This window comes from Notamacropus eugenii, chromosome 4, assembly GCF_028372415.1.
Source record: "Notamacropus eugenii isolate mMacEug1 chromosome 4, mMacEug1.pri_v2, whole genome shotgun sequence".
Classification (NCBI taxonomy): Eukaryota; Metazoa; Chordata; class Mammalia; order Diprotodontia; family Macropodidae; genus Notamacropus; species Notamacropus eugenii.
In genome coordinates this window covers 419,502,436-419,527,665 of record NC_092875.1, presented here as the reverse complement: position 1 = coordinate 419,527,665, position 25,230 = coordinate 419,502,436, and the positions used below count along the sequence as shown (strand labels likewise).

Sequence of the window (25,230 nt, the reverse complement as noted above, 5' to 3'; positions counted from 1 at the left end):
TAGTAAAAAAAGTAAAATTCACATGCAAATCTTGAGGCACACCGGTATCAGGGGTGGGATGGCAACTAAAACTCTTCTTTCATCTATATTTTGTTTTCAGGCCTTATGCAAAAAATTCCCTACACACAGGATGGGTTCCTACAAAAACTAAATCTCTCCCCCCCTTCCTCTTCATTTGTCATCCAGCTTCCCTGGTTTCCTTAAGTCCCAGCTAAAGACTTACCTGTTGTAAGAAATCTTTTATAATTCTGTTTAACCTAATACCTTCCCTTTGTTGATTATTTTCAATTTAACTTGTATATGGCTTGTTCGTATATAGTTGTTGACATGTTGTCTCCCCCTATTAACCTGTGAGCTTCTTGGGAGCAGGAATTAGGATATATTGGGCCTTTATTTCTGGAGCACTTAGCACAGTGCCTGGCACATAGTAAGTAGCCCCTTAATAAATGCTTGTTGACTAAGGAACATAAAAGTTGCAGTCCATGTTCAGTTCAACAGAAATGCTGGTTTCTTTATAATGTGTAAAGTTCTCTCCATGGCAAGCATACGATAGGAAGGTATTTATTATGCTGTTGAAATACATTCCAGATGCACCTCAATTGTCTTGCCACAGGTGAGTATACATTGCTTGATGCTATATTCCTAGAGTTCTTTTTAAGTCACATGCCCCATGATCTCGATTTTTTTTTCCTTCTGTGCTCCTTTTTAGATTCTGAAAAATAGTTTTCTTATTGGCTTTTCCATAAACTTTGCTAATTCATATAAGCTAAAGGGCTGAAAGGAAATCAAGAAATCAGGTACAATGCATGCAAAGCTTATCCTCCAAGAAAGAATCAGTGAGTTGGATTACCTACATAAGGACTACTGATTACAAAACTTCCATGTACCTAAGAAAACTCCCATTCTTGGGTTTGCAAAAGTACTACTGACTTGGAATTAAGTCTTGGAATTAAGACTAAGAACCCACCATTTAAATACAATTCATCTAAGGATACAATATGTGCTAGATGCCAGATACTCTTCCCCCAAATAGAATGAAACCAAATATATATGTATTTGTGGATTCATGTGTGTTTATACATATTCATGCATGCTATATATTTATAAATATATAGATACAGACATATATATTTGGGAATATACATGCATATTATTGACTCTTTATAAAATTGACTCTATAAACTTGGCTAGTGCCATCATTATTAATTCTAATTAATTCACATTCAAGAAAATTTATTACTGGAGAAAGTCATTAGAAAATGACTGATATTTTAAAAAGATGAGCATCAATAAAATATTAGCCAAAAATACAATGTACATATTTTAAAATTACTAAGTAGAGGGAGTAAATGGGATATTAATGCAAATTGCTAAGAAATCCTGACTTTGTCCCCTTGCTACCTATGTGACCTTGGGCCTCTCTGAGCGGAAGATTTCTTATCTATAAAAGAGGAGGTTAGACGAAATGACCTCTACAATCCCTTCCAACTCACAATTCTCTGATAATTCTATAATATGTAAGTTGCTGTTCCATCTACTAAGATCTGCAGGAATTGTTTCCTAAGTGACTTTACAGTTAATGGTGGATTTTTTTTTTCCTATATGCAAACAGTGCTCAGCAGAAAAGATCAATCTGAGATTTCTTACCTTCTTAGATCAGTCTTAATTGACTTTGATTTCCCAATGTTTAAATGACTCAGAAAAATCTCTCTGCAAATCTGTTTAAGCAAAATTTTATAGCTCTTTTTAGGTAATCAACCAATTACTTATAGGAAAATTTAAACTCAGATGGACTAAGTTAGTCTCCCCAAAAAAGCATTACAACAAAGCTATTTATTGATTTAAGATGAAACAAACCCTGGTACTTTTGGAGATCAACTCCTTCAGGAATTTTTTTAAATGATGGGAGAATTCCTTTCCCATAAACCAAAACTGTTCGTTTGATGGTTTATTTTGAAGGAATTAACCTCCAAAAGACTTTTAGATCTTCAGCTCTCCTTAAACTGCAGTGCAATCTAACCACATAAATTTAAAGGTTTAGTTTGTGATCAATATCCATTAAGCAGGACGAAAAAGATGATATATTCTACTATAGGGATCAGGCCTGAGGCTAAATCCTTGCTTTGATTTCAAAAATGAGTGACTATGGTGGTTGTAGCTAAGAAAAACAATCTTCTTCCCTTTCACACCCTGTTATGTTCCTTGAAATCTCATTGCATGGATGACCACATTCTTCACCCTGCTGGTTCCCCTAGGTCAGCGATCTCTTACTAAACTCATGTCATTTTTCTCTACTTTAATCCGGCTCACACAGGTTTACCTAATACCATATGCCCCATTTCTCTTCAACACATTAAGGATAGTCATCAATGCCATGAAAAGATTCTTTATTGAGAAAATGGAGAGAAGCACCATTACAAGGATGTAACCCCATATTCTACACATGCTTATATATAGAGTAGAATCCTGAGAGTAGGGATTGCTTCATTCTATGGATTTGTATTCCTAGAACCTAGCAAATTGCTTGACACATAGTGGGTAGTTAATGAATGCTTGCTAAAGGTGAGCGGTATAGGGATTGGAGCAGCTATGAGGAAGAGGGAAGTTTCGTTTTTGTGGTAGAAAGGGATACTATTGATTAATGTTTATAGGAATGAAGAAAGATGTTCTGTGAAGAGAGGTGGGGACATTGTTCTGGCTTTTATCTGCAGGGACTTGGTGCTTGCGGTGACCACTTTTCCTACCTTGGGAAGAGGGAAGGGGAAAGGGAATCAGACTCCCAGAGCAACTTGTTGATTCTTGCCCTGATTCCCCTGGGTTCTTGCACTGACCTCCACTTCCTGAGGGTTCTCAGGTTCTCTGGATTTTTGAAGTTCAGAGCTCTACCTGGCATCTCAGGACCTCAAAAACCCTTGAGCCTGGGGTGTTCCCATCTGAACACTTCCACAGTCTCCAACCCGGGGCTTTCCATCAACTTTGGGGCTTTCTCAGGGGAGTCCTCCACTCATTCCCTCAGGACAGAGTATTTACAAGATGCCCGTGTCCCTGGCAGTCTCTGCTTGATCGGGGATGCTACACACTGTTGCTGGCCTTGCTTGCTCCCAGGCAGACCTTTTGCAGTTCTAGGGTGAAAGCAGGAATTTGCTATCGTTGTTCATTCTTATATTATCATTGGTATTCTTGCTTATTATTCAGTCTGGTGAGAACCTCAGGGTTTTATTAAAACAACTATGTAGGAGTTGGACCAAACTCCAATTTAGATGACCATCTGGGCAGTAATTCCACTGCTTTCTAACTGGTCTGAGGTTAAAGGCTCCTGAACAGCTTATGCTCTACTTTCCACCAATCAGAGGCTGCAGGGTTTTGTTTTTTGGTTGTTTTTTTTTTTTTATTTCTAGGGATCAGTCACTGGCAGGGAATGATTATAATATATTGAGGATGCTATTAGCAAATTATTGGTTGGGGCAGCCTAGGGAGGTGGGAAGGAGGAGGCTATGGTTACTACAGAAGACTTACACTCACTTTCTCTCCCTCACCTCAGTCTACAAAGAATAAGACAACCTTCCAAACCCATTCTAAACAGACCATATTCTACTGGAAAAATACCATCAGTACATATATAAGTGAATTTAAGATAAGAACTTTTTTCATTTTCATTCTTAAACCTCTCCCCCTATTTACAGTTGAAACTGGATTAAGTGTCCATACAAACCCTGAGCAGCTGGCACACTATTGCTCAATAATAAAAGCTAGCATTTATATGGCTATAAAGCACTTTACCAAATGATCTCTTTTTTTCCTCACAACAACCCTGGGATGTAGTATTTAACTAAGGTGAAGTAACTTGGCAGAATTACACAGCTAGCAAGTATCTAAGGCTGCATTGGAATTCAGGTCTTCTTCCTAACTCTAGCTCCAGCACTCTATCTACTGGACCACCTACCTACCTAACAACTTCTGCCTCCAATATGCTATTTCTTCCTGATACTTTAGTCACTGAACACCAGTCCTTGATATAAGTGGAAGGTAGGCCATCTCTATGGCTTGCTTGTCATCTTTGTTCTTCTCCCACAAAATATGAGATGCCCTTACACAGCTCAGAAAATAAGCACTGCTCTCTAGGGAAAGGAAACTACCCAAAAGCTGTGATGTTTTGTCCCTCCCATTCTGTCAATATCAGTACGCAGAAAGACATCATTAGGGAAGGATAAACTGATGACAGCGGATTGTCAGCACAGTATGAACCAAGACTGACAGGTTTCAAAGAATATATCTAGGCCTGAGACACTATTCCTGTGGCTGGTTTTTTTGTTCATTTTTTTTTTTTATTGTTTGTTTCTTTTGCTGATGATTTATGTGGACATCCCTATAAATTTCTATAACTTTTCCAATGTGATACTGATACATTCAAATGCACAGAACTGAAAGCTGGAACTGTTGAAATTTGGTACAATAACCAGATTTTTACCTTTTCTCAGGAATCTTGAAATACTTTCTTGTAATTATACAGTTAACCTGTAGAGCTCCAAAGAAAATCTCCCTGTGGCCATATGACTCATTATTTTATTTGCCATTCTAACAAAATTCATAGAACCATGAAGTTTCACAACAAGCCATAATTTCCACATTACCAGTTTAAAATCTACTAATTTGTTTCGAAAGCATTTGGTATTTTTTCTTCTGATTTCCTTTTGAAATTTCTCTTTATGCCATTAGGGGGAAAAAAACGTCGACATTTTATGTAGTTGTGTCATAAAATTATAGGCAGTCCTATAAAATCCCTTATCTTTTAAAATATCAATAATACAGAAATATCCATAAGCATTAAATAGCAGAGAGAAATAAGGAAACCACTAAACCACATACAAAAGAATCCCCATGCTGTCATTTTAAACTTTACACAGGAACGACTTTGGTCTTTGAGCTGGTGATTTTTGTGACATCCAGATAAGTAATCAGACCTTGGTGTATTTACTGTTTCTTTACATCCTGGGAGAGATGCATAAGAGGTCATATGGACCCCAATTGCTTTATTTTCCTTAGGTCTCTGCTCCCACCACTATTGTCTCAAGAACTTCAACCAAAGCATACAGCACCCAATAATGCAAGATCATAAATTTAGAGCTAAAAAGGACCTTGGAGGCCTTCATTTATAGATGGGGAAAGTGAGATCCAGAGAGGAAAAGTGACTTAATTAAGGTCAAGCCTACTGTGTAACAACATAGGCAAAATTAAATTCTTATATGGTAAATTTAATTAATATAAGAAACCAGTTGGGGATAGCGAAAAATCTCAGGACTCACCTTCCCCCTGTTTTGCTTGCCTTATCTGAATAATTATCTCAACCCTCACGTAAGCAGTCAGTTTTTTGTTTTTGTTTTCCAGATCTTCTAGGTTTGGCCTATACAAAACAAATACCACTAAAGTTACTTGTGTGGTTCTCATCATATTCAATTTAGGGGGTTACTGTGATTTGATAGGAAAAGACTTTAATGAGTAAGGGCTCCATTATTAATTAGCTGCTTAGGCTAGGCAAGAAAAAAGCATATCAGATTTGGAGTCAAAAGAATTAGGTTTAAATCTCAATTTAATGTCATATGGAAACTTGAAATAAATTCCTTAAAAGCTTTAAGCCTCAGTTTCCTCACCTGTAAAATGAAAGAATTAGATTAGATCAGAGATTCTTAACTTGGAGGTCTATGCACTTGGTTTTAAAAAATATTTTAATGACTATTTCAATATAATGGGGGGGGTAATCCTATGTATTTAATTTTATGCACCATTATTGTGAGAAGAGGTCCTTTGGCTTTAACAGAATGCCCATGTGGGTCCCTGACTCCCCCCCCACAGAAAACTTAAGAGTCCTCAGACTCCGTTGACCTTAAGTTCTCTTTCAGTTCTAAAATCCCATGATCTTCTTAACCCTATGCCTCAGAAATGGCTTTCGTAGTCTATCTACCTAGTATATGTACATCAAATGTGATAATGGAAGAGAAATTACTCTGAAACAAAACACTAAACAAATACAAGTTCATTACTATTGAAAAGGGAAAGACCTGCGTGTTTTCAGAAGTAGTTGTGAGAACATGACTAATATGGAAATATGTTTTACATGGTTGCACATATATAACCTATATCAAACTGCCTAGCATCTTAGAGAGGGTGGGAAAGAAAGGGAGAAAATTTGGGACTCAAAATCTTATAAAAAATGAATGTTAAAAATTGTTTTTACGTGTAATTGAAAAAAAATAAAATATTAGTAAAAAAAAAAAAAGTAGCAGCTATGAGGAGAGCTGGTCTAGAACAAAAGGGGAACCTAACCAAAAACATTAGTGGAAAGTCCTCACTCCCACAGAGCAGATGCCCAGACCAAGGGATTCCCAGCCTGTAGGACAGCTCCTTCTGAAGGTGTTTTTTCCCAAAGATACCAAACCAAACAAGTGACTCCTATGCATTGCCTATTTCCTTAATAAAAATCACGGGGCAGTTAGGTGGTGCAGTGCATAGAGCACCAGTGCAGGAGTCAGGAGGACCTAGTTCAAATCTCACCTCAGACACTTGACACTCTCTAGCTGTGTGACCTTGGGCAAGTCACTTAACCCCAACTGCCTCATCCTTGGTCATCTCCAGTCATCCTGATGAATATCTGGTCACTGGATTCAGATGGCTCTGGAGGAAAAGTGAGGCTGGTGACCTTGCACAGCCCTCCCTCACTCAAAACAAAGTCAAGTACAAGTCATGTCATTATTTCTCTGATGACATAGTCTTCTTCATCAACGAAGGACGAACACACACAAGTAAAAATCACTCACTCTTGGGTGAACACCACTTTCTGAGATAAGACTACATAAGACTCCATGGTAACTATTATTCAAATGTAATTCAATAAACATTAAGAGTCTACCATGGGCAAGGAGTTGTCCTAGGAGTTAGAAATACAAAACCCAAAATGAAACTGTCTGACCTCAAGCAACTCTCCTAAATAGGGTTATAACACATCCACATATAAATATACGTAAAGAACACACAAAGTTAGAACAAAGTAATTTCTGACTAGTTATCAGGATATAGAAATAGAAAGGTGAGGGGCAAAGTGATGCCTTGTAGCAATAAGCACCCTGGCATACACAGGGGGGCCTGTTGCACAGGTTCTTAGATCTGCTTTTTTAAAAGGAAAGCAACTTTTTAGGCGTTTACAATATACTTTAATCAAATACATATATCAACAGAGAAAATGCAAGCAGGACCAATAGACAGGGCTTCCAACTCTCTGACCATAGGCAATACACACATTGTTACCAGAGAGAGAAGCACCAACATCTAGGCTTTTAAAGGGGCGGGGGAAGGGCTTCTTAAAATGACTGCCCAGAGTTTCATCTGGCACATGAACCTTCTTCCAAAAACTAAGCCCCAAAGTAAAACCTCACCTCAGAGTGTATATATGTATATATATATACGTATACATATATATATATATATGTATATATATATATATACATACTCTTTTCAGAGCCAGAGGGCACCCCCTCCCCCCCATGAACTGTGCTTCATTAGCAATCAGCAAAAGGAGTGGCCTTCATAGGAAACAAACCTCCCCCAATAACCCCACCAGAGGTTTATCAATGGGCAGGAAAAATTTTTAACTCCCATTACACACCTGAACTGTTTTTTGAAGAAACTAGGGTTTCTACTTGGTGAGGTATAGTGGGACAGAGAAAGAGAGACAGAGAGACAGAGACAGAGACAGAGAGAGAAAGAGAGACAGAGAGAGAGACCAGAGCCGTAACTGCAAATATTCTCTTGCTCCTGTTGTCACTAGTTTTCCTTACTACCATGCCATATCAAACTCACTGATCAAACTGGTCAAGTGTAAGAGAGGCATGTATCCAAGGGCACGATGTTATCTACCCCAGAAGTCTTTTCCTTACTGTTATGCTTGTAGATACAGCCTATAATGAAAAGGTGAGAACAGACCAATTTGGGTAAACTTCAATACAAAAATAATTAGCTCTTTGATCTTAGCAGGAATATACTGGAAGCTACCAGCCTTAGGTTAACTGGGGGATTCAGATCTAGTTCAATTCATTCCACTACGCCTTTTCCCAGGGCTCTTTCATCTCATTCCTTAGCATGCTTCTTTTCTTCTTCTCACCTCTCTTCTCTTCCTTGCCCTGGGTCTTTCCAGATTACTCTCTTTGAGAAAAAAAAATCCCTTTCCTCTCTGCTTTTTCTCCTTTGGCCCCTAGAGAGGATGGAACCAGAACATTGGAACGGAGCACATCTATAGAGGGGCAGCCTTTGTTTGCAGGCAAAAAGAGAGAGTGATTCTTCCCTTTCTGTGTTTACCCTAGAGTAATAAAAGTTTCAACTAACTGAAACATCAAATAGACTGGTCCTTTGGCATAATACTTCAGCTTCCCTGACTGGCACTGCCAGGGAGGTATGATCCTGTTACTAATTAAGAGCACTCCTACTTATGTCCTCCTACAGTCATTTTGCTCCTGATAATGGGATATTGACTTCAGGCAGGGCTCCATACTTTGCTGGAACACTAAAAATCTGCAGCTGCATCAACACTTGGCAAAGAGAAAGAAAAATGTGAAGCAATAATTGAGACTTCAAGGAAGAAAAAAATCATATGCACATATTAAAATTAGCTAAATATTTCAAATGATTGAGATTCAAAACTATTATTCAATCATTCCCCAATTCAATCGCTAATATATATTTTTGCACACACACACACACAATTGTCTTTGCTAGTATATATATTTTCCTGTGGAATATACACAAGACACTCCGATACCCAAAGAAAACTTCACTGCCCCTGCTGTCTGAATGCTGAAAACAAAAATAAAACCACCTGCTTCAACAATTTTCTTGAATTATAATAGCTAATATTTATATGTTTTACAATATTATCTCATTCATCTTCAAAACAACCAAGGGATAGGTAGGAGCAATTATGAACCCCACTTTACAGATGAGGAAACTGAGGCTCAAAGAGGTCATGCTTTGCCCAAGGCCACGCAACTGTAGCAAGCGTCTGAGGCAGAATTTGTACTTATATCTTCCTGACTCCAGGTCCAAGTCTCTATCCACTGCACCACCTAGCTGCCACCTGTCTGTTGCACCATCTAGCTAAACTGAACTGTCAGATTGTGATTGAAGATTAAATTAGCCAAATGGTTGTTTTTATCAATCTAAACTTCCACTTTATAACTGTGGGCAGTGACTAATTTCATTGCACAACTGCTCAATAGATCTTTAATTTAGTTCACTTTCTTTCAAAATTATTGTCTCTTTAAAAGACATATCATCTAAAGTGTTTTCTCCAGCTACATCTGTTATCTTCTAAGCAGTCTGAAATCCACTATTTTAATTGCTTTTAACTCATTTTCTTCATTCTAATCTATCATCCAGCATCTAAAATGAAGACCGAGTTTCAGCATCGTTATTTTCCCTAGCTATCTTCTGGGATGAATATTATGAGATCAAGAAACTTTATTTATATAGGGTCCACAAAATAGTGACCATAGTATTTCATATTTCCACTGTAAGGTTTTTCTGACCATTGCCATGAGCAGAAAGAAAATATGATTAGTAATAGTGATGTAATTCAATTAATAGGAAGTAGAGTGGGCAGTTTCTTATTTATTGCTGATTCTTCTGTAATGTTGACTTTTAAAAGGTTGTGTCAAATTCACAGATAAGTACACATGAATTTATCTTGGGACCATGAGAAATTGAGCCAATGACATTAATTTAAATAAATATTGAGTTGAACAAATAGACACTTTCTAACCTAGAGTGCTAACATTTATGTGACATTATGCCACATTTATATCCTTAAAATGTTTATTGGTGCCTGCCTCTTGTGAAAAAGCAGACTATACAGATAAATTCAATTCAAAAGGCTATAGCAGCCCACTCCCTCTGAGTCAAATGACCTAAGTTCAAATTCCACCCGCTAATTACTCCCTGTGTGATCTTGGTCCAGTCACTTAAACTCTCTTAATCAGTTTTCTAATCTAGAAAATGAGGGGATTATATGAGGCCACCTCTGACAGACTCTTCCAGTTTTAGACCTTTGATCTTATAAGCACCTTTTTTGATTTCTTCCTTGACCATTATTACCTGCCTTTAAGAGTATCCTCTGGAGTTTCTCTTGTAGCTCGTTGCGAACACACTAGAGAACCAGAAGTGATTACAAAGTATTGGAACTAAGAAAGGGCTTTATAGAAAGCGTGATTTATCGGAGTTTAAGTGGGAAAGTTCCCCTCCCTCACATCAGTTTATTTTTGGTGACTAGGACCCAAAAATTACAGTTCTGATTTGTAGACATGGGGTTGGGGAAAGAGTCATAAGTACCCAATAAGAGTCGTTTTTCCGTGCCTTCCTTGAGAAGTCAAATGAACTAAACAGAAACTAAAAACTCGAAAGGTAGGGTAGGGGGAGCTAAGAGTTTTAAAAATTTAGCCCCAGAAACTAGCAGAGATGGGCTGTATTTAAATCAAGTTAATCCTCCTCACACTCGCAACAATCTTTCTGAGAAATAGGTGGCACTAAGATCACTACTCTTGAGTTTAGTGACCCAAATCCAGCCACATATTGTCATTCGTGTCAGTTCTGGGTGGGGAAATCCCAGGGTGTGAGCAAGAGAAGTCAGCTCCGCGGTTAGGCACAACTACCCTTCTGGGAAAACCAGACAGTGGAGAAAGATCTTCGCATCCACGAGGTCAGGTTGGTCTTGGATCCTGGTCTACTGAGTCTTTGTTCATTCTGCTGCGTTCAAGGACGCCGCTCCTTCTTTAGGGCACCTTCAGCTCCTTTTATGGCGTAAAGATAACAATGCACCCTCCCATCACCAGCCTGGCACCCAGGTCTCCCGGGCACACCTTCCGGTGCTCTCCTAATTTGCACTCCCTGAGGCTACGGGAGGACAAACATATTCCTAAAGGTCGCCTTCCTTTCCCACTCTGTAGGAAAGAAGAGTTGAGAGATAGCCTACTGAATGTATAGGAGAGTCAGAGGGATCTAACAGAGATGCTTCTCTATCCCGCCCCGCCTCCTCTCCGGGCCCCGATCTGGGAAAGAGGGGGGAGGAAATGGGCAAAAGAACGCGCTCAGAGTGGGAGAGAGAAAGCCTCCCCGCCTTCTCTCCCGCGGTGCATCCTCGGGCCACGACGGCGGCCACGAGTGGATGATGATTCAGCTGCTGGCGGTGCAAGCTACCTTCCTTCCCACGGGCAGACAAGGTACAGGAAGCTGCCACCCTGTGGGTACGAGGTCTGACTGCTGATAACAGCGGAGAAGAGGCAGGCTCCAGCCCAGCGCGGAACCCCGCCCACAGAAGCCCCAGCGAGCCGCCCCCAGCTTCTTTGTACCCTCCGCAGCCGGGCAGCCTTGCGTCTGGCAGCCCAGATGGGGGAACTGACCCCTCCCAATCCCTCCCCCCACCTCCTCTCCCTGTCAGGCCAATAGCTAGATAGGAGGTGCGTTGTGGGTCTCCGCCCTCGTAAGGGAAACTTGGAGGAGGAGAAAACTTTGTACAGAGTCTGTGAGAGCTGGACTGCGGCACATGCCCTGATTGAGCAGAGGAAGATGAACTGCTCCAGGTCCGAGCCCCAGCCAAAGAGGATCCCAAGCGATCCCCAAGACGCAGGAAGTTCTTGCAGCCCCAGCCGTCGGCCTCGATAGCCATCCTCGGCAGGACCGCTGGGAGACTCGGGACCACCTGTGTGTCCACCTGTGGGACAGGATCTTTGAGTGCCAGTGCCTACCTGCGTGCGCCCCAGAGCTCAGGGACCTTCACTGGCCCACGGAGTTAAGAAGGCGGCGCAGCCCCGAATTTGGGGCTCAGAAATCCAAACCCCAAAGATAATTCACCTACATCCTCCTTACACATCCTGCTCTCTTCCGGTCTTTTTTTGATTCTCCTAAAACAAAGGCAGGCTGAGCTGGCCTTTAGTCTCGAAAGCAGGCGGGCAGAGGAGACTCGAACCCTACCTAGGAAAGAAAAACTTGGCAGAGCTCCACGCTGAGTGGGGCGAAAGGCTGTGGAGGCAGGTGAAAGGGTTTCGAAAAAACTAAGGGTTCGGAGGAACCTCTGGTGACACCGTCGCGGCTGCAGGTGAGAACTGGGGGGTTCAGGGGAGTGAGGTGGGAAGGAGGAGGAGGGAAGAAGGAAGGAGGGTAGCTTTGACAGGAGCTGAAGTGCTGCCCTAGTTTGGAAGCGGGAAAGGAGCACAGAGCAAGTTTGGCGGGTTCAACTTTATTTTCCCCAAACAGCGCCCTCAGTTAACTTGGTTTTGTTTATGGCTGTTGTTTATGAGTATCGTTAAATGGAACCAAGTCCTGTGCCATAAGACATCTTTCCTCCTTGCTCTGAGTCCTAATTTTCCTACTAGCTTGGGGGTGGAGGGGGGGAAAGGGGTGGGAGAAGATGTGAGAGAGATAAAAGGAGAAGATGCTTTAGAAACCAACCAAGAGACTCTATCTTTCTTGCTGTAATATTGGTTAAGCCCGTAGATTTATATCTAGATGAAACTTGATTATTATCCTCATGAATTATAATAGTCTTACGCTTATTATATATAATGTGTGAAAGCTGAGCCCCAGAGAAAATAAAATTCATGGCTGCTAAACGCTCGTTTCTTCTCTCCATCGATCACACTTTCGTTCTCTGTTGGTCGCATATTCTCGCTCTAGGGCACCGTCTCCTCTAGCCATCACCATGTCCTCTGATGCCAATGCGTCTGCCCTTGGGGGGGCCCAGCCTCTCCCTCCCGTGACAATTCCAGCGGTGATGTTCATCTTCGGCGTAGTGGGCAACCTGATCGCTATCGTGGTGCTGTGCAAGTCGCGAAAGGAACAAAAGGAGACGACCTTCTACACACTGGTGTGCGGGCTGGCAGTCACCGACCTGCTGGGCACATCGCTGGTCAGCCCGGTCACCATCGCCACCTACGTGAAGGGAGAGTGGCCCGGGGGCGATGAGCTGTGCGAGTACAGCACTTTCATCCTCCTCTTCTTTGGCCTCTCTGGCCTCAGCATCATCTGCGCCATGAGTATCGAACGCTACCTGGCCATCAACCACGCCTACTTTTACAGCCACTACGTGGACAAGAAGCTGGCCGGACTCACGCTCTTCGCGGTTTATGTCTCCAACGTGCTCTTCTGCGCCCTGCCCAGCATGGGACTTGGGAGCTCCACGCTGCAATACCCCAAAACCTGGTGCTTCATAGACTGGCGCACCAACGTGACCACCCACGCCGCCTTCTCCTACATGTATGCTGGCTTCAGCTCCTTCCTCATCCTCGTTACGGTTCTCTGTAACATTCTGGTCTGCGTGGCGCTCATCCGCATGCACCGCCAGTTTGTACGCCGCACCTCGCTGGGCACCGACAGCCACCACCACGCCGCGGCCGCCGTGGTCTCTGCTGCCTCCTCCGGTCTTGCCTCCTGCTCCGCCGTCCCTCGTCTCAGCGATTTTCGTAGGCGGAGGAGCTTCCGCAGAATTGCTGGTGCTGAGATCCAGATGGTCATCTTACTCATTGCTACATCTTTGGTGGTGCTCATCTGCTCCATCCCTCTCGTGGTGAGTTAGCCAGAATTCTACTGACTTAGCATCCCTAGGAATACCTGGAGTAGCAGGCATCAGCTAGACAAATCCGCTCATTTTACAGATCAGGAAGCCGGTTCAGACACATACACCGATTAACCTGAAGTGAGCGTGTTAGTGAACTAGACTAGACTAGAACAGGACTAGGACCCAAGCCTGCAGACTCACAGTCTGGTACTCTTTCCCTATCACCCAGCTGGCGCTGGGATAATTTGTGATCTTTACCTGCTGGTGGCTCCTCCCCTTATTTGCTCCTTTCCCTTTAGCAGGTATCTTATTTCCTTTGTTTTATCATCTCAACAAATCCCAAGGTTTTAGATACACTCCAATCCTCCTTGAATCAGTTTTGCCCTTATTTCACACCTCTTCATGGTGAACTTTGCCCACAAGGATTTGAGGGGGCTTTTCTACTTGTCATTTCTTTCTTTCAGAGTATTTTTTTTCCTTCCCTCTCCATGCCACTTAACCTTTCTCTCACTATCTTCTTGCCATTTGAGAAATACCCTACTCCGTCCTGTTGCCAGATGTGGGGAGAATAAAGTAGAATGCTCTTTTCCTTAGACAACACTCTTATCCCTTTCTTTTCCCACATTGTTAGGACAGAACCTGAACTTGGTAGTCTACAAAGATGGGGTTTTTTAAGAATTTTTTTAATTAATATCATAAAGAACAGTAGTTTTGAGCTTGAAAGGGACCTGATAGATCATCTGTAATTCAACAGAGAAAGAAACAGACTCAGACACCTGTATCCAACACAGAGTCAACACTCAAACCTGGGTCTCTTAACTGCCAAACTGAAGCTGTTCCAACTGTACCTCATTTTTCTCACAGAGAAAATTCCCTTAAATTTTCAGGAAGCACATATTTCAGCACTAATGCAAAACTGATCATTCACATACATCTTCTTTCACAGAACAAGTATGATTCCGACATCTGTATATGAATATCATTGGATTTTGGTATGTTTTATTTTTAAGAGAACAGGTTTCGTTTTTTTACCCTTTTTTTTTTTTTTGCCATGCTCACCTAAATAGGTGTAGATTAAATATAAACCTGTGATTTCACGAATAGGGAACTCCCTTCCAGGTGAAGGAGCTCCCTCTACAGATTCTCTGCATCTTGTAGCCTGAGAGCATTGTCTTGGAGAGACTTGGGAGGTTTTGTGACCTGTGTCAAAAGCAGGATTTGAACCTAGACTTTCTCGACTTTGAGGCTATCTCTCTAATTACCATACCACATAGCCTCTGGCAGATGTGGATTGTCAGGAAAGCTAATGCTAAATCTTAAAAATGATGAGATTTTTAAATAAGTGATTCTGTGGAAATTCGTCATCAGTTCCATCACTGGACAAGTCAGTTCTTTCTTGCACTGGTTGGAATGTATGATAATAAATATAATAAAATTATTATTATTTTCCACCAACCACTTAGGGATCTTGATTGTGAAAACAGAGAGTTTCTGATAAAGGTAAATGTAAATGGAAGTGACTTAAGAGTGAATGGGAGCCAGCTTACAGTAACATCTTATCAGAGTGTATAAATAGAAGTACAAAATGTGGCCAAAATGATCTATGACTAATGTAATCTGCAGAGTTAATTCACTTTTGCTATATAAATATGTTTCATAGTCCTTATCAGTAGCATGAAATGAAGTGAGATTTGGGGGGAACATTAGCTTCCTGCTGGAATTCTTTGATCTTTTCCCTTGAATTCACAGTATGGTAAATGACTGTAAATGGCTATTTTTTTTGGAACATCTACTTTCTAAAAGTAAGAACTAGAAAACTAAACACATAATTCAAAAATGTTTTGTGGTTGTTCTAAAAGGACATATATATAAAGAATAATGGTTTCCATTGGGATAATGCCTTCTTCTAAGATCTGCAAAGATCTAAAAATACTTCATCATTTTAATGGACACATTCCTGGTTGCTATAAATTTGAGAGTCAAACTATTTTCTGATACAGTTCTTATTCTCATTTGAAGTAACAAGGAAAAAACTCATAGATAGCAAACTACAAATGCACTTGGAGCACTCTCCATCCTGTTTAAGATTTTTAAAGAGAAAAGGAATTTCAGTCTGTCAGTGAAAGATATTTGAATAGGATAAGCAACTTTGTAAGGAATCTGTGGCTTACTTTACTTTAAAAAGGCAATAATGAAAACTAATAGGTTTTATTTACATTCATGATTTTAAAAATGAGACAAGCGATAATGAAAAAAAGTAACCAAAATTAACTATTTTGAGAGCTCTAAAAATTATTACAGTATAAGACTATGTACTGCTTGACAAGCTTATGAATTATGTAATGAGCCAAGGAGTAATCCCAAAGTGAATAATCATCAAGCCGAAGTTTCAATTTCAAGAAACCAGTAAATGACCTGTTGGGGTCAATGATGTCTGTCTGAGGGACAAAGCCTTCAAGTCATTTCAAGCAGATAATGGTGACAGGCAGTAAAAGTTTACTTGGATTTCCAAAAAGCTGTGACAGGATGAATCAGAATAACAAAATGCTATGAAATAAAATTATGCCTTGTATGGAAAAGTCGTTGACTACCAGAAAAAGATTAATAATGATAGTTTACTAGCTGTGATCTCTTTTGCTAGAGTACCAATGAAGAGCTGTTCCTGTTCAGGAGAATGGCTAGAAGTTATTCCAGGATTTAGTCAGGTCTTTGAAGGAATTTTTACCTGATAACAAACTGAACCTTCTTTATTAAACTGTAATAAAAAAAAAAAAAGCTACCTTTTCAGATACTCTAAGAAAACAACTGAAAAAATATTAGCTGTTCACACACTCTTGAAGAGATTCCAGTAAAATAATATGATAAACTAAATCTATAGAATCCTCTCATAAAAAGTTATAAAGAGAAAACAGATAGATAGTGGGGATGATACACTTATGATCATTTCATCCATTCCTCTATTTATAACCAGTTTCGAAACCCAGGAAGGTTTGAAGAAATGCTATCTCTACTCAAGGGATAAACAAAAAGAATTGCACCCTCTAGAAGGCTTTACAGAAGACTGCCACTGAAGGTTGCTTGAATGCAATAGCTTAGATCAGTTTCTGGCTGCTCATGTTTGCAGCTCTCCAAGCAAAGATAATCACTGTAATCAAATATCATGCTTCAGGGTATGAGCCAATTTGCTGGATCTGGAAAATATTTTTTTCATCTCCATGCACAATTAGTTGAATGTGAGGTGGTCTTTTATTTTCATTACTCTAAAATGGAAGAAAAATCCATCTCGCTATTAAAAGGATGGAGGTTGGCAAATTAGACAAAAGTAACAACTCTGCCTTGATATGTCCTTAGTCTAGAAAATGACTGGCCTTGTCTTGTTTTGTTTTGGGTTTACTCTGAAACCAATTGTCTCTGTAAAGCCTTCGCTGGCATGTGATTAGGAGAGGTTTAGAAAGACCGATGAAAACCAGGTAAAAGAATACTTCTTTGTTTATAGTAGGCTTACTATAAAGAGCAATAAAATGCCCTGGGAGGCGTTTCAGACTAGGTTAGATGGGGCAGGTTTAGGTAAACGAATAGCACAGGAACAAGCTTTGATGTTGTTCGAGCAGAACCTGAAATGTTTGGTTATTTTTCAAGTTTATTATCTCCTTAACTTGAAACATAGCACATTTTAAGACTGACAGTAAGCCTCTTGGTGTGTATATTTATATATTACTACGTTTCCATGACTAAGATGAATTTACACAACCTGTCTCAGAGCACCATGGTTGCAGTCCTCTCCTTTCTGCAAAGCTGAGTTTTACCCATCACTAGATAACTTGAAGCACTAGACGGGCTTTGCTTTAAAGTGGATGTCGATTAATTCATCGGTTAGAAATCAAATTTGGCATCATTAACCTTCTCCATCACATCTTTACTTTCTTCCTTATTGGTAAAGTCCATTGGTAATAATAATTGCTTTATCACAGTAGCATATTTGCTAATGACTTGATAACTTTGCAGTACTTTTCAACTCTTAGAGGCAGATATTTTTTTCAGATGATACCATACACTTGTATTATGTATTAGAGATTTCCAAAAGGTATTCCGATTCACTCTCTTTATCTTTAGCAGACATATTATTTCCATTATTTGTCACTTGAGTATCAAAGATTTAGATCTCTATATCTATGCCTCACATACTCAGATCTTGGATATATTCCAACCCCCTTTGAATCCCTTGCACCCTCATTTTACACCTCTTTATACAAACCTTACCACAGGTATGATTAACTTCATCTTACAGACCGAGAAGTTCGAGCTTAGGAAGGCTACCAAGGAGTGACACAGTCAGACTAGAATATTTGAACTCAGACCTTCTGGCTTCTAATCCAGTGGTCTTTTTGTACCACCACATGTATCCAACTGTGACATTTCTGTCAACTCTTTGGTGAACAAATACTTCCTAAGACATACTGACCGCAATATAATGGCTGGCATTCTCTTAGTGCTGAGGTAAAGGTTTTACTTAGAAGTATTTTTACAAAAAAGAATCTTTTTCAGGGACTTCGGTAACAGTTGTGCCAGTTAGCCTTTTCACAAGGTAGCTGGCTAGCTGAGCACACACATACCATTTCATGCTCTTTAAGTAAAACAAGTGCCACAGGACCTCAGTAACAGGCCACTCTCAGTCATTTGAAATCATAATTTCTTTGCTAGGTTATTAAATCATTTTAATTAGAATGTCAGCATCCTTTCTCCGTGCAACATTCCTTGCTTCCTGTTGAAATGATGCTAATTATGGACTGTTATTGTTACTTAGATGTTTTTTCAGTTGTGTCTGATTCTCCATGACCCCATTTGGGGCTTTCTTGGCAGAGATACTGAAGTAGTTTGCCATTTCCTTGTCCAGCTCATTTTACCGATGAGGAAACTGAGGGAAACAGGGTTAAGTGACTTGCCCAGGGTCATACAGCTACTAAGTTTCTCTGAGGTCAGATTTGAACTCAGGAAGATGAATCTTCTTGACTAAAGGCCCAGCACTCCATCCACTATGCCACTTAGCTCCCCAATAATGATGGACTGTCTATATTTTTGCAAATTGTGTTTCACCAAACCTCTGCTTTTTATAAAAGTACCTCTAAAAATTCCTAGAAAAGAAGCATAGTTATAGTAGCAGTGCTTTGTGACCATCCACTCCTCATCCCTACACTACCCCAGAGATTAAAGTTCAGGGACAGGGAAGGCAATACCAAAGCTTCAACAGATTCAACAAGTTATAAAGCTACTACCTGGCCATTGCCAAGAATAAACCACATGTATAAATCTGCAGTTACTTTAAGCCAGATTAATTTCTTAAAGGTGGATGGTAATAGCTTGTTTGCATTCTATTTTTTAACCTAAATTATTTCAAGATTTTTCTTTCCTGACTCAGACTGTTTTATCATTAGTGCACCTTCCCCACAATGAAAACTGCCAGAACATGTTTATTCTGCTTAACATTTAGGGCCTGTTAAACAGGAATCTCAGAAAAAAATGTTCTCAGTTTTCCCACATACATTGGATTGTTCCTCCAGATATATTCATTCTGATATAGGCTTTCTACCCTCTGGAAAAAAGCAGATCAAATAGCCATGAAAATGTATTTCTATAAGACACTATGAGATGCTATATCTTGAAGTAAAATCTTCACGGAAAGTAAGTTAGCGTGGAAATTTCAACATCAGCTTTGAAACAGTTCCATTAGCTACCACTTAGACGGTTTAGCAATAGTACATCCCCCTCAACTTTGACTGGTTTAACCATTCTTACCACAAAAGATTAAAATAGAAATGTGTTCTTAATATGACTGTCATCTCTCCATGGCCTTCTAGCACCATGCGGGCAGGCATTTATTCTAGACGTTACCACTGTAGTTTGACTACGAGGTAAACAAAAACACAGAGATGATACTCTCCTTGCCTGTGGTCCAGGTCAGTGATGAAAGGAGGCTTGTGTTCTGTGAGTTAGTACTAACTACCATCTTGCTAAACATTCAGTGACATTTCTAGTTCGCAAAGATAATGCAATGGATTTCAAAGAACTGTATTCTTTGATACCTTTATCTCTACCATAAATTTTCCAAGAGTTTGCCTTCTTTCACGAGTCTTTTGAGGTGGAAAGAGGGAACGCATGCAGCACCTGCAAAGGCAACACTCTTTGCTAGATACAGAGTTTACATTTAACGAAGGCGAATATTTTGGAACTGATTATCCTTAGTAGCTGACTTAGAAATTGAAAAACTAAGTTAGCTTTCTTTAAGGAGATAATTGGAGTAGCCCTGCCACCTAGTGGCCATAATTCTCCAATCTTGTTAAAAATCCTAGCCTACAAATTTACCACACACTAATATGTGTCACACACTAACAAAGCTTTTTTAAAAATTCAGTTACAGTATTTACAGCATTTACTTATACTTGGGCACCTAAGTGGTGCAGTGGATAGAGTACAAAGTCTCTGAAGTCAGGAACACTCACCTTCCTTCAAATCCAACCTCAGACACTAGCTGTGTGACCCTGGGTGAGTCACTTAACCTTGTTTGCCTCAGTTTCCTCATCTGCAAAATGAGCTGGAGAAGGAAATTGCAAACCACTCCAGCATCTCTGCCAAGAAAACCCCAACTGGGATCACAAAGAGTTGGACGTGACTTGTCAGTCAGTTTCAAAGTCAGTTTTTCAAATAATTGAACAACAAAAATTTATGTTACTTCTAGGTAATGGGTAGATAGGTAAACAAAAAGATACCTATAAATATATAAGTTGGAAGTGATCTGCTTTTCTGTCAAGAGCTTCAGTGTAGGGAAGCCATGGTAACATCTATCCTTATATAAATAAATAGACAGATAGATAAATGTGCCTGTCTTTTCATCAGTGGTGGGGAAGGGAGGAGAGAAGAGCTGGGGAACTGCCTCTATGGATGCAAATGGGAAGCTCATTTGTATTTGTGGTCTTAGTGATTGCTTGGGGATACCAAGGGGATAAGTGACTTGCTCGTGGTTACCCAGCTAGTATTTTTCAAGTAAGCCCTGAACCCAGGTCCTCTTCTCTCCAAGACTGGCCTTCTGTCTTCTTATGCTTCTAACAGTGACCAGGCTACAGACATAGTTCTGAGTGTTTTCTAAAGGGTTACTACATTACCTAGTTATTAAGGTTACTATGCCAAAGTCGCTGAAGTTACATGGGAAATACATGTTCATCTCTCTTCCAAAGATTAATTCTATATTAATCAGTATATCCATTTGGATTTTAGCAATAACGACAATAACTGACACTTATAAAAGCACTTAATAGTTAACTCTTGCCTCCCCACAGTCCCGTGAAGGAGGGCATTTAAGTTTCATTATCCTCATTTTACAAATAAGGAAGCAAGTCTAGGAGAGGTTACATGATTTACCCTTGGTCACAAAGCTAGTGTGCTGTAGTTTGGGGTTAATTTATGCTGAATGACTATTTAAAAACAAGAAATGTTTCAAATATATGGAATCTCATTCACTGACCTAACTGGGCAATCAGTGATTTTTTAAATTTAATTTTGTCAAAATATTTTTATCTTAATAACTTTGTGCAAATCTTTTAAAAATATATTTGCCCACTTCCCTGTCTTCCGAAGCAGAAGAAAATATCAAACATCATTTAATGCTTGCCTTATGATTCAGGGTCATTATTACGTAAAGTCGTTGCATTATTGTGCAATCCTGGACATGGAACAGACAATAACAGGTTCCTTGGCTACTGGAGATAATAGTGTGTTTGCCCTGATATTAAATAGTAAAATGTACTGTTGTGGGGTATTGAGTCCTTATGGGGTTTTTTGTAGTTTTTCGGTTGTCTCCATCATCCACTACTAATTCCTTGTTTTCAGCGTACTTTCCTCTAACAGTCTTCATCCAGCTTCTGTTTTGCTGCTTATAATCTGTTTTAACCTGGAAAAACTGGTTAAAATAATTCCTTACATATGAATAAATAGGCTCTGAGTATTTGATACACTGTGGCTTTTGAAACTTTGGTTATTAAATAAACTGTGTTTAAAAGATTTGGACAATCAAGGCTTAATTCTTTGTTTTTTACCTTTTCTTCTTTTTCTTTCTTTTTTCTTTTGCCAAAAGGGTCTCAAGTACAAATTACACACCTAATAAAAAATTATCACTATTTTAGGGTGTCTTTAAAATATTTATAATCAGATTGTATGTTCCCAAAAAATCCAGTCACCTTTAGAGAAAAGAAATACAAAATTCCCTTAAGTCATACTGGGTCCCAGATCACCGGGTCACTATGTGAGACAATTTTTTAAAAGCTCCATATTAGCCGTCCTTGTCATTCATTAAGCGGCTGCCTAGCTGATTAGTTCCAGTAAAGCTGCATTTGGAAGGATTAAATAGTTTCCTTGACATTTCAGGACTGAAAATTACAACAGCCATGGTAAACTATATATAAAAAAGGCAACTCTAGGCTTGTCTGAGAAGACATGTGGAACAAGAGTTTCATTTAAAATATACAATAATGAGAAGGGAGATCAGTGGTAAGAAAGAATTCACATTTCAGTGGTGGTAATAATGTGGTGGTAATAATGTGGCATGTGGGTAAGCCTCGCCCACATGTATTAATATAATAGAAGTGAAAGATAAAATCTCAAACGATTTAGCAAAAGTTTGATTGCACCAAATAGTGATCTAGAAATGACAGGATTTTAAACTCTTAGCTAAAAGGCAACACTGGCATAATGTGTACATTCTTATTTCTTATTTTACAAACCAAGTTCCTGAAGTTTTGGCCGGAACCCTTTGCTTCCCCTCCTGCTACAATGTGCCATGACTTAGCAAAGCTTTTTTTTTTCTTTAAAGTGCTTTTCTGTAGATCGAATTTAAGTTTGGGGTATATCTCCTTGTTTTAGGTGCGTGTCTTTGTGAACCAGTTGTACCAACCAAAACCTGAGACTGATGTCAGCAAGAACCCTGACCTGCAGGCTATCCGAATCGCTTCAGTGAACCCTATTCTGGACCCTTGGATCTATATCCTTCTCCGAAAGACAGTGCTCAGTAAAGCAATAGAAAAAATCAAATGCCTCTTTTGCCGCATTGGAGGAGGTCGCAGGGAGCAGCCAGGAGGCAACTTCAACTGTACAGGCCCCCGGACATCTGCTGGGTCCAGCCACTCAAGGTCATTCATTTCCCGGGAACTGAAGGAGGTCAGCAGCACCTCCCAGACTCTCCTTTATATGCCAGAGCTCAGTGAAGCCGGTAGCGGGGGCCGTAGTTTGTTGCCAGGCGCTGGGCCCAGGCTTCCCCCTTCAGAAACCACCTCACTGAGAACGATGCGCAGCTCAGAGACTTCAGACTCCTCCCAGGGGCAGGATTCAGAGACTGTAATATTAGTAGATGAAATTGACAGGAACTGTAGGGCAACTGGCTCTGCAGATAAGGGTGGCTCTCTGCAAGTCACTTTCCCTAATGAAACATTAAACTTTTCAGAAAAGTGTATATAGAGGCTATCGGACAAATAACCATACTGTTTTCAAGACCTTGTAAATAAGGTCCACTACACTAGACACACAAGGAGGGATTTGGTCAGGCTGTGAAGGGCTATTCTTGCCTTTCCACCTACTCCAGAGCAGTGTGTCCTGACTGTAGATCAGGTATGGCCCCTGAACTCCAGACATATTCAGTGCCATGACTGTGACATGTGACTGTGACATGGGACTGCTTCCAGGACTTGATGTCTAGAAGAGTCCACTCTTTGCCTCTCTCAAGATGGTAGACATTTTGTTATTCCTTTGGCACCAGGAACTTAATATCTGGCACTGAGCAATGGGTTAGATCCTAAGAGGCCTCCGTTCAGATAAACTACAAAGACTGTTTGGTAGACAATTTCAGTGTCTCACTAAAAGCATGAAAATGTGAATTTTTATTGCTGTATATATCATGACTGAAAATATTTAATGTATTTTCTTCTCTATGAGAAGGTTTTATTATTAATACAAAGTATGATGGAATAGCGGCATACCCTTTCCTCCCAATATTACCTGCTGATGTTACAGATGCTACAGGTGTATGATTTATTTTTCATGAGGCATGTTCAGGTTGAACTGTAATTGGTTGATTGTTGATGATGGAACCAGAAGATCTGAAATTTTAATGAGAGCTTTTAGCAATATCAGAAGGATAAAGAAAAAAAGTAGTGATTTGGCCTATAATTTTCAAATTTTAAAGTTCTTTCCAAAGTATATACTGAACATATTAAAAGAGAGAGAAATGTTCATCCTTCAAAGGAAATCGTTCTTTTAGGAAAGCAAAATATTCTGGTGAATATTTTCCCTTGAAATCCCCACTAGCACATTGATTTTGGCAGTGTGCTGTGAATCTGTATGTCTTAAAATGAATAAAGTCCAAACTGAAGTGTGTAATGTAAAAAAAAATCAAAATTTCAGGTCTCTTTTTTCCCATCAAAATAAAATGTACATAATTTTCACCTAGTTGCAGGAGGAAAAAAATCTATAATATTCATTAAGTTTTGAGTAGCAAATGTGTCATCTTTTAAGAAAACTTCTATTTGCCAGATGTGGAAGGATTGAATCATTTGGTCTTCCACAGAGAAGTCATGAAAATGTACCTGTGTAAGGAATGTAGAATGATATTCTTTCGGGGTCTCCTTATAACAGTTTATTGTATCACACATTAATCCTGTACAGAAATTTGGAGGAACCTTTTTCAAAGAAATATTAAGCATGTTCTGTTGCCTAAAGTGTTTTGTGAATTTCTTTATTGTAATTAAATTCTGAACCTGTTATTGGTACTGTTTGAGAAATTATTGTACCTAGTGAAATTTTGGTGATCACAATAAAAAAGAGCATTCAGTCAGATATGAACACTCCACAATTTTGAAGGGCTTGTGTAACTTTAGAATTGAATCATGTGGTTAACAGCTTGCTCCAAGTCATAGCTTTCAAAGCCATTTGGATCCTTCATTAATGAAAGTTCTTTTATCCTGTAAAGTAGATTTCAGGATACACAGACATCTATGATGTTTCTTACAAGTTTCAACATATTCTCAAGAGTATCTACAAACCAACTTATGAGGAAGTAGCATCAGTGTAGTGGGGAAAGCCCTGGGAAAGAGTCAGGAGGCTTGGATTCCATTCCTGGCTTTCCCACTAACAGTTAGGTGGATTTGGTCACACCCCTTCAACAGCCTGAGCCTCAGTTTTCTCCTCAATAAAATGAGTGGTCGAATTAGATGACCTCTGAGTTCTCTTCTAGCTCTGAAATCCTATACTTCTCTTATATCAGTAGAAAACAATATGACTGTGCCCATGTTTGACATAGGTTGGTACGCATAAAATATAAATGGCTTTCTGTACATAAGGCAAATTCTGTGAACATGTTTCTTCATTGTTATTCCTTGCATAAACATCAGTCATTTCTAATCAAGAACAGGAACCCAAAATCTCTCAGACATATCCCACAAGTGAAATACTAAAAAGACGTTTGAGTGCTTTAATTGAATAAACTACTATCTGTTGATAATGAGAGACCAAAAGGTTTGGAAAATGTGACCCAAAACCTCATAAATCATGTAACATGAAGTAATTAACAAACATTAGAATCAAAAACTGTATCATGAGAG

The 25,230-nt window shown here is 39.6% G+C and overlaps 1 protein-coding gene across 2 annotated transcripts; it reads left to right on the top strand.

Moving 5' to 3' along the window:
- The first annotated feature begins 11,561 nt into the window (after positions 1–11,561).
- Positions 11,562–24,466, top strand: PTGER4 (prostaglandin E receptor 4). 2 transcript variants are annotated; one of them, XM_072605750.1, is made up of 3 exons: positions 11,562–12,133; positions 12,712–13,600; positions 22,502–24,466. In XM_072605750.1, exons 2-3 carry the CDS (start codon positions 12,737–12,739, stop codon positions 23,090–23,092), a joined length of 1,455 nt encoding a protein of 484 aa, XP_072461851.1. In that variant the 5' UTR covers positions 11,562–12,133; positions 12,712–12,736; the 3' UTR covers positions 23,093–24,466. The 2 variants fall into 2 exon arrangements, with proteins under 2 accessions (XP_072461851.1, XP_072461852.1); XM_072605751.1 differs by lacking the exon at positions 11,562–12,133 and having other exon boundaries at positions 12,502–13,600.
- Positions 24,467–25,230: the final 764 nt, after the last annotated feature.

Coding starts and splice junctions, on each gene's coding strand:
- PTGER4 (XM_072605750.1), top strand. CDS start 12,737: ATGTCCTCTGATGCCAATGCGTCTGCCCTTGGGGGGGCCCAGCCTCTC. Junction 13,601..22,501: donor TCTGCTCCATCCCTCTCGTG/GTGAGTTAGCCA, acceptor TCCTTGTTTTAG/GTGCGTGTCTTTGTGAACCA.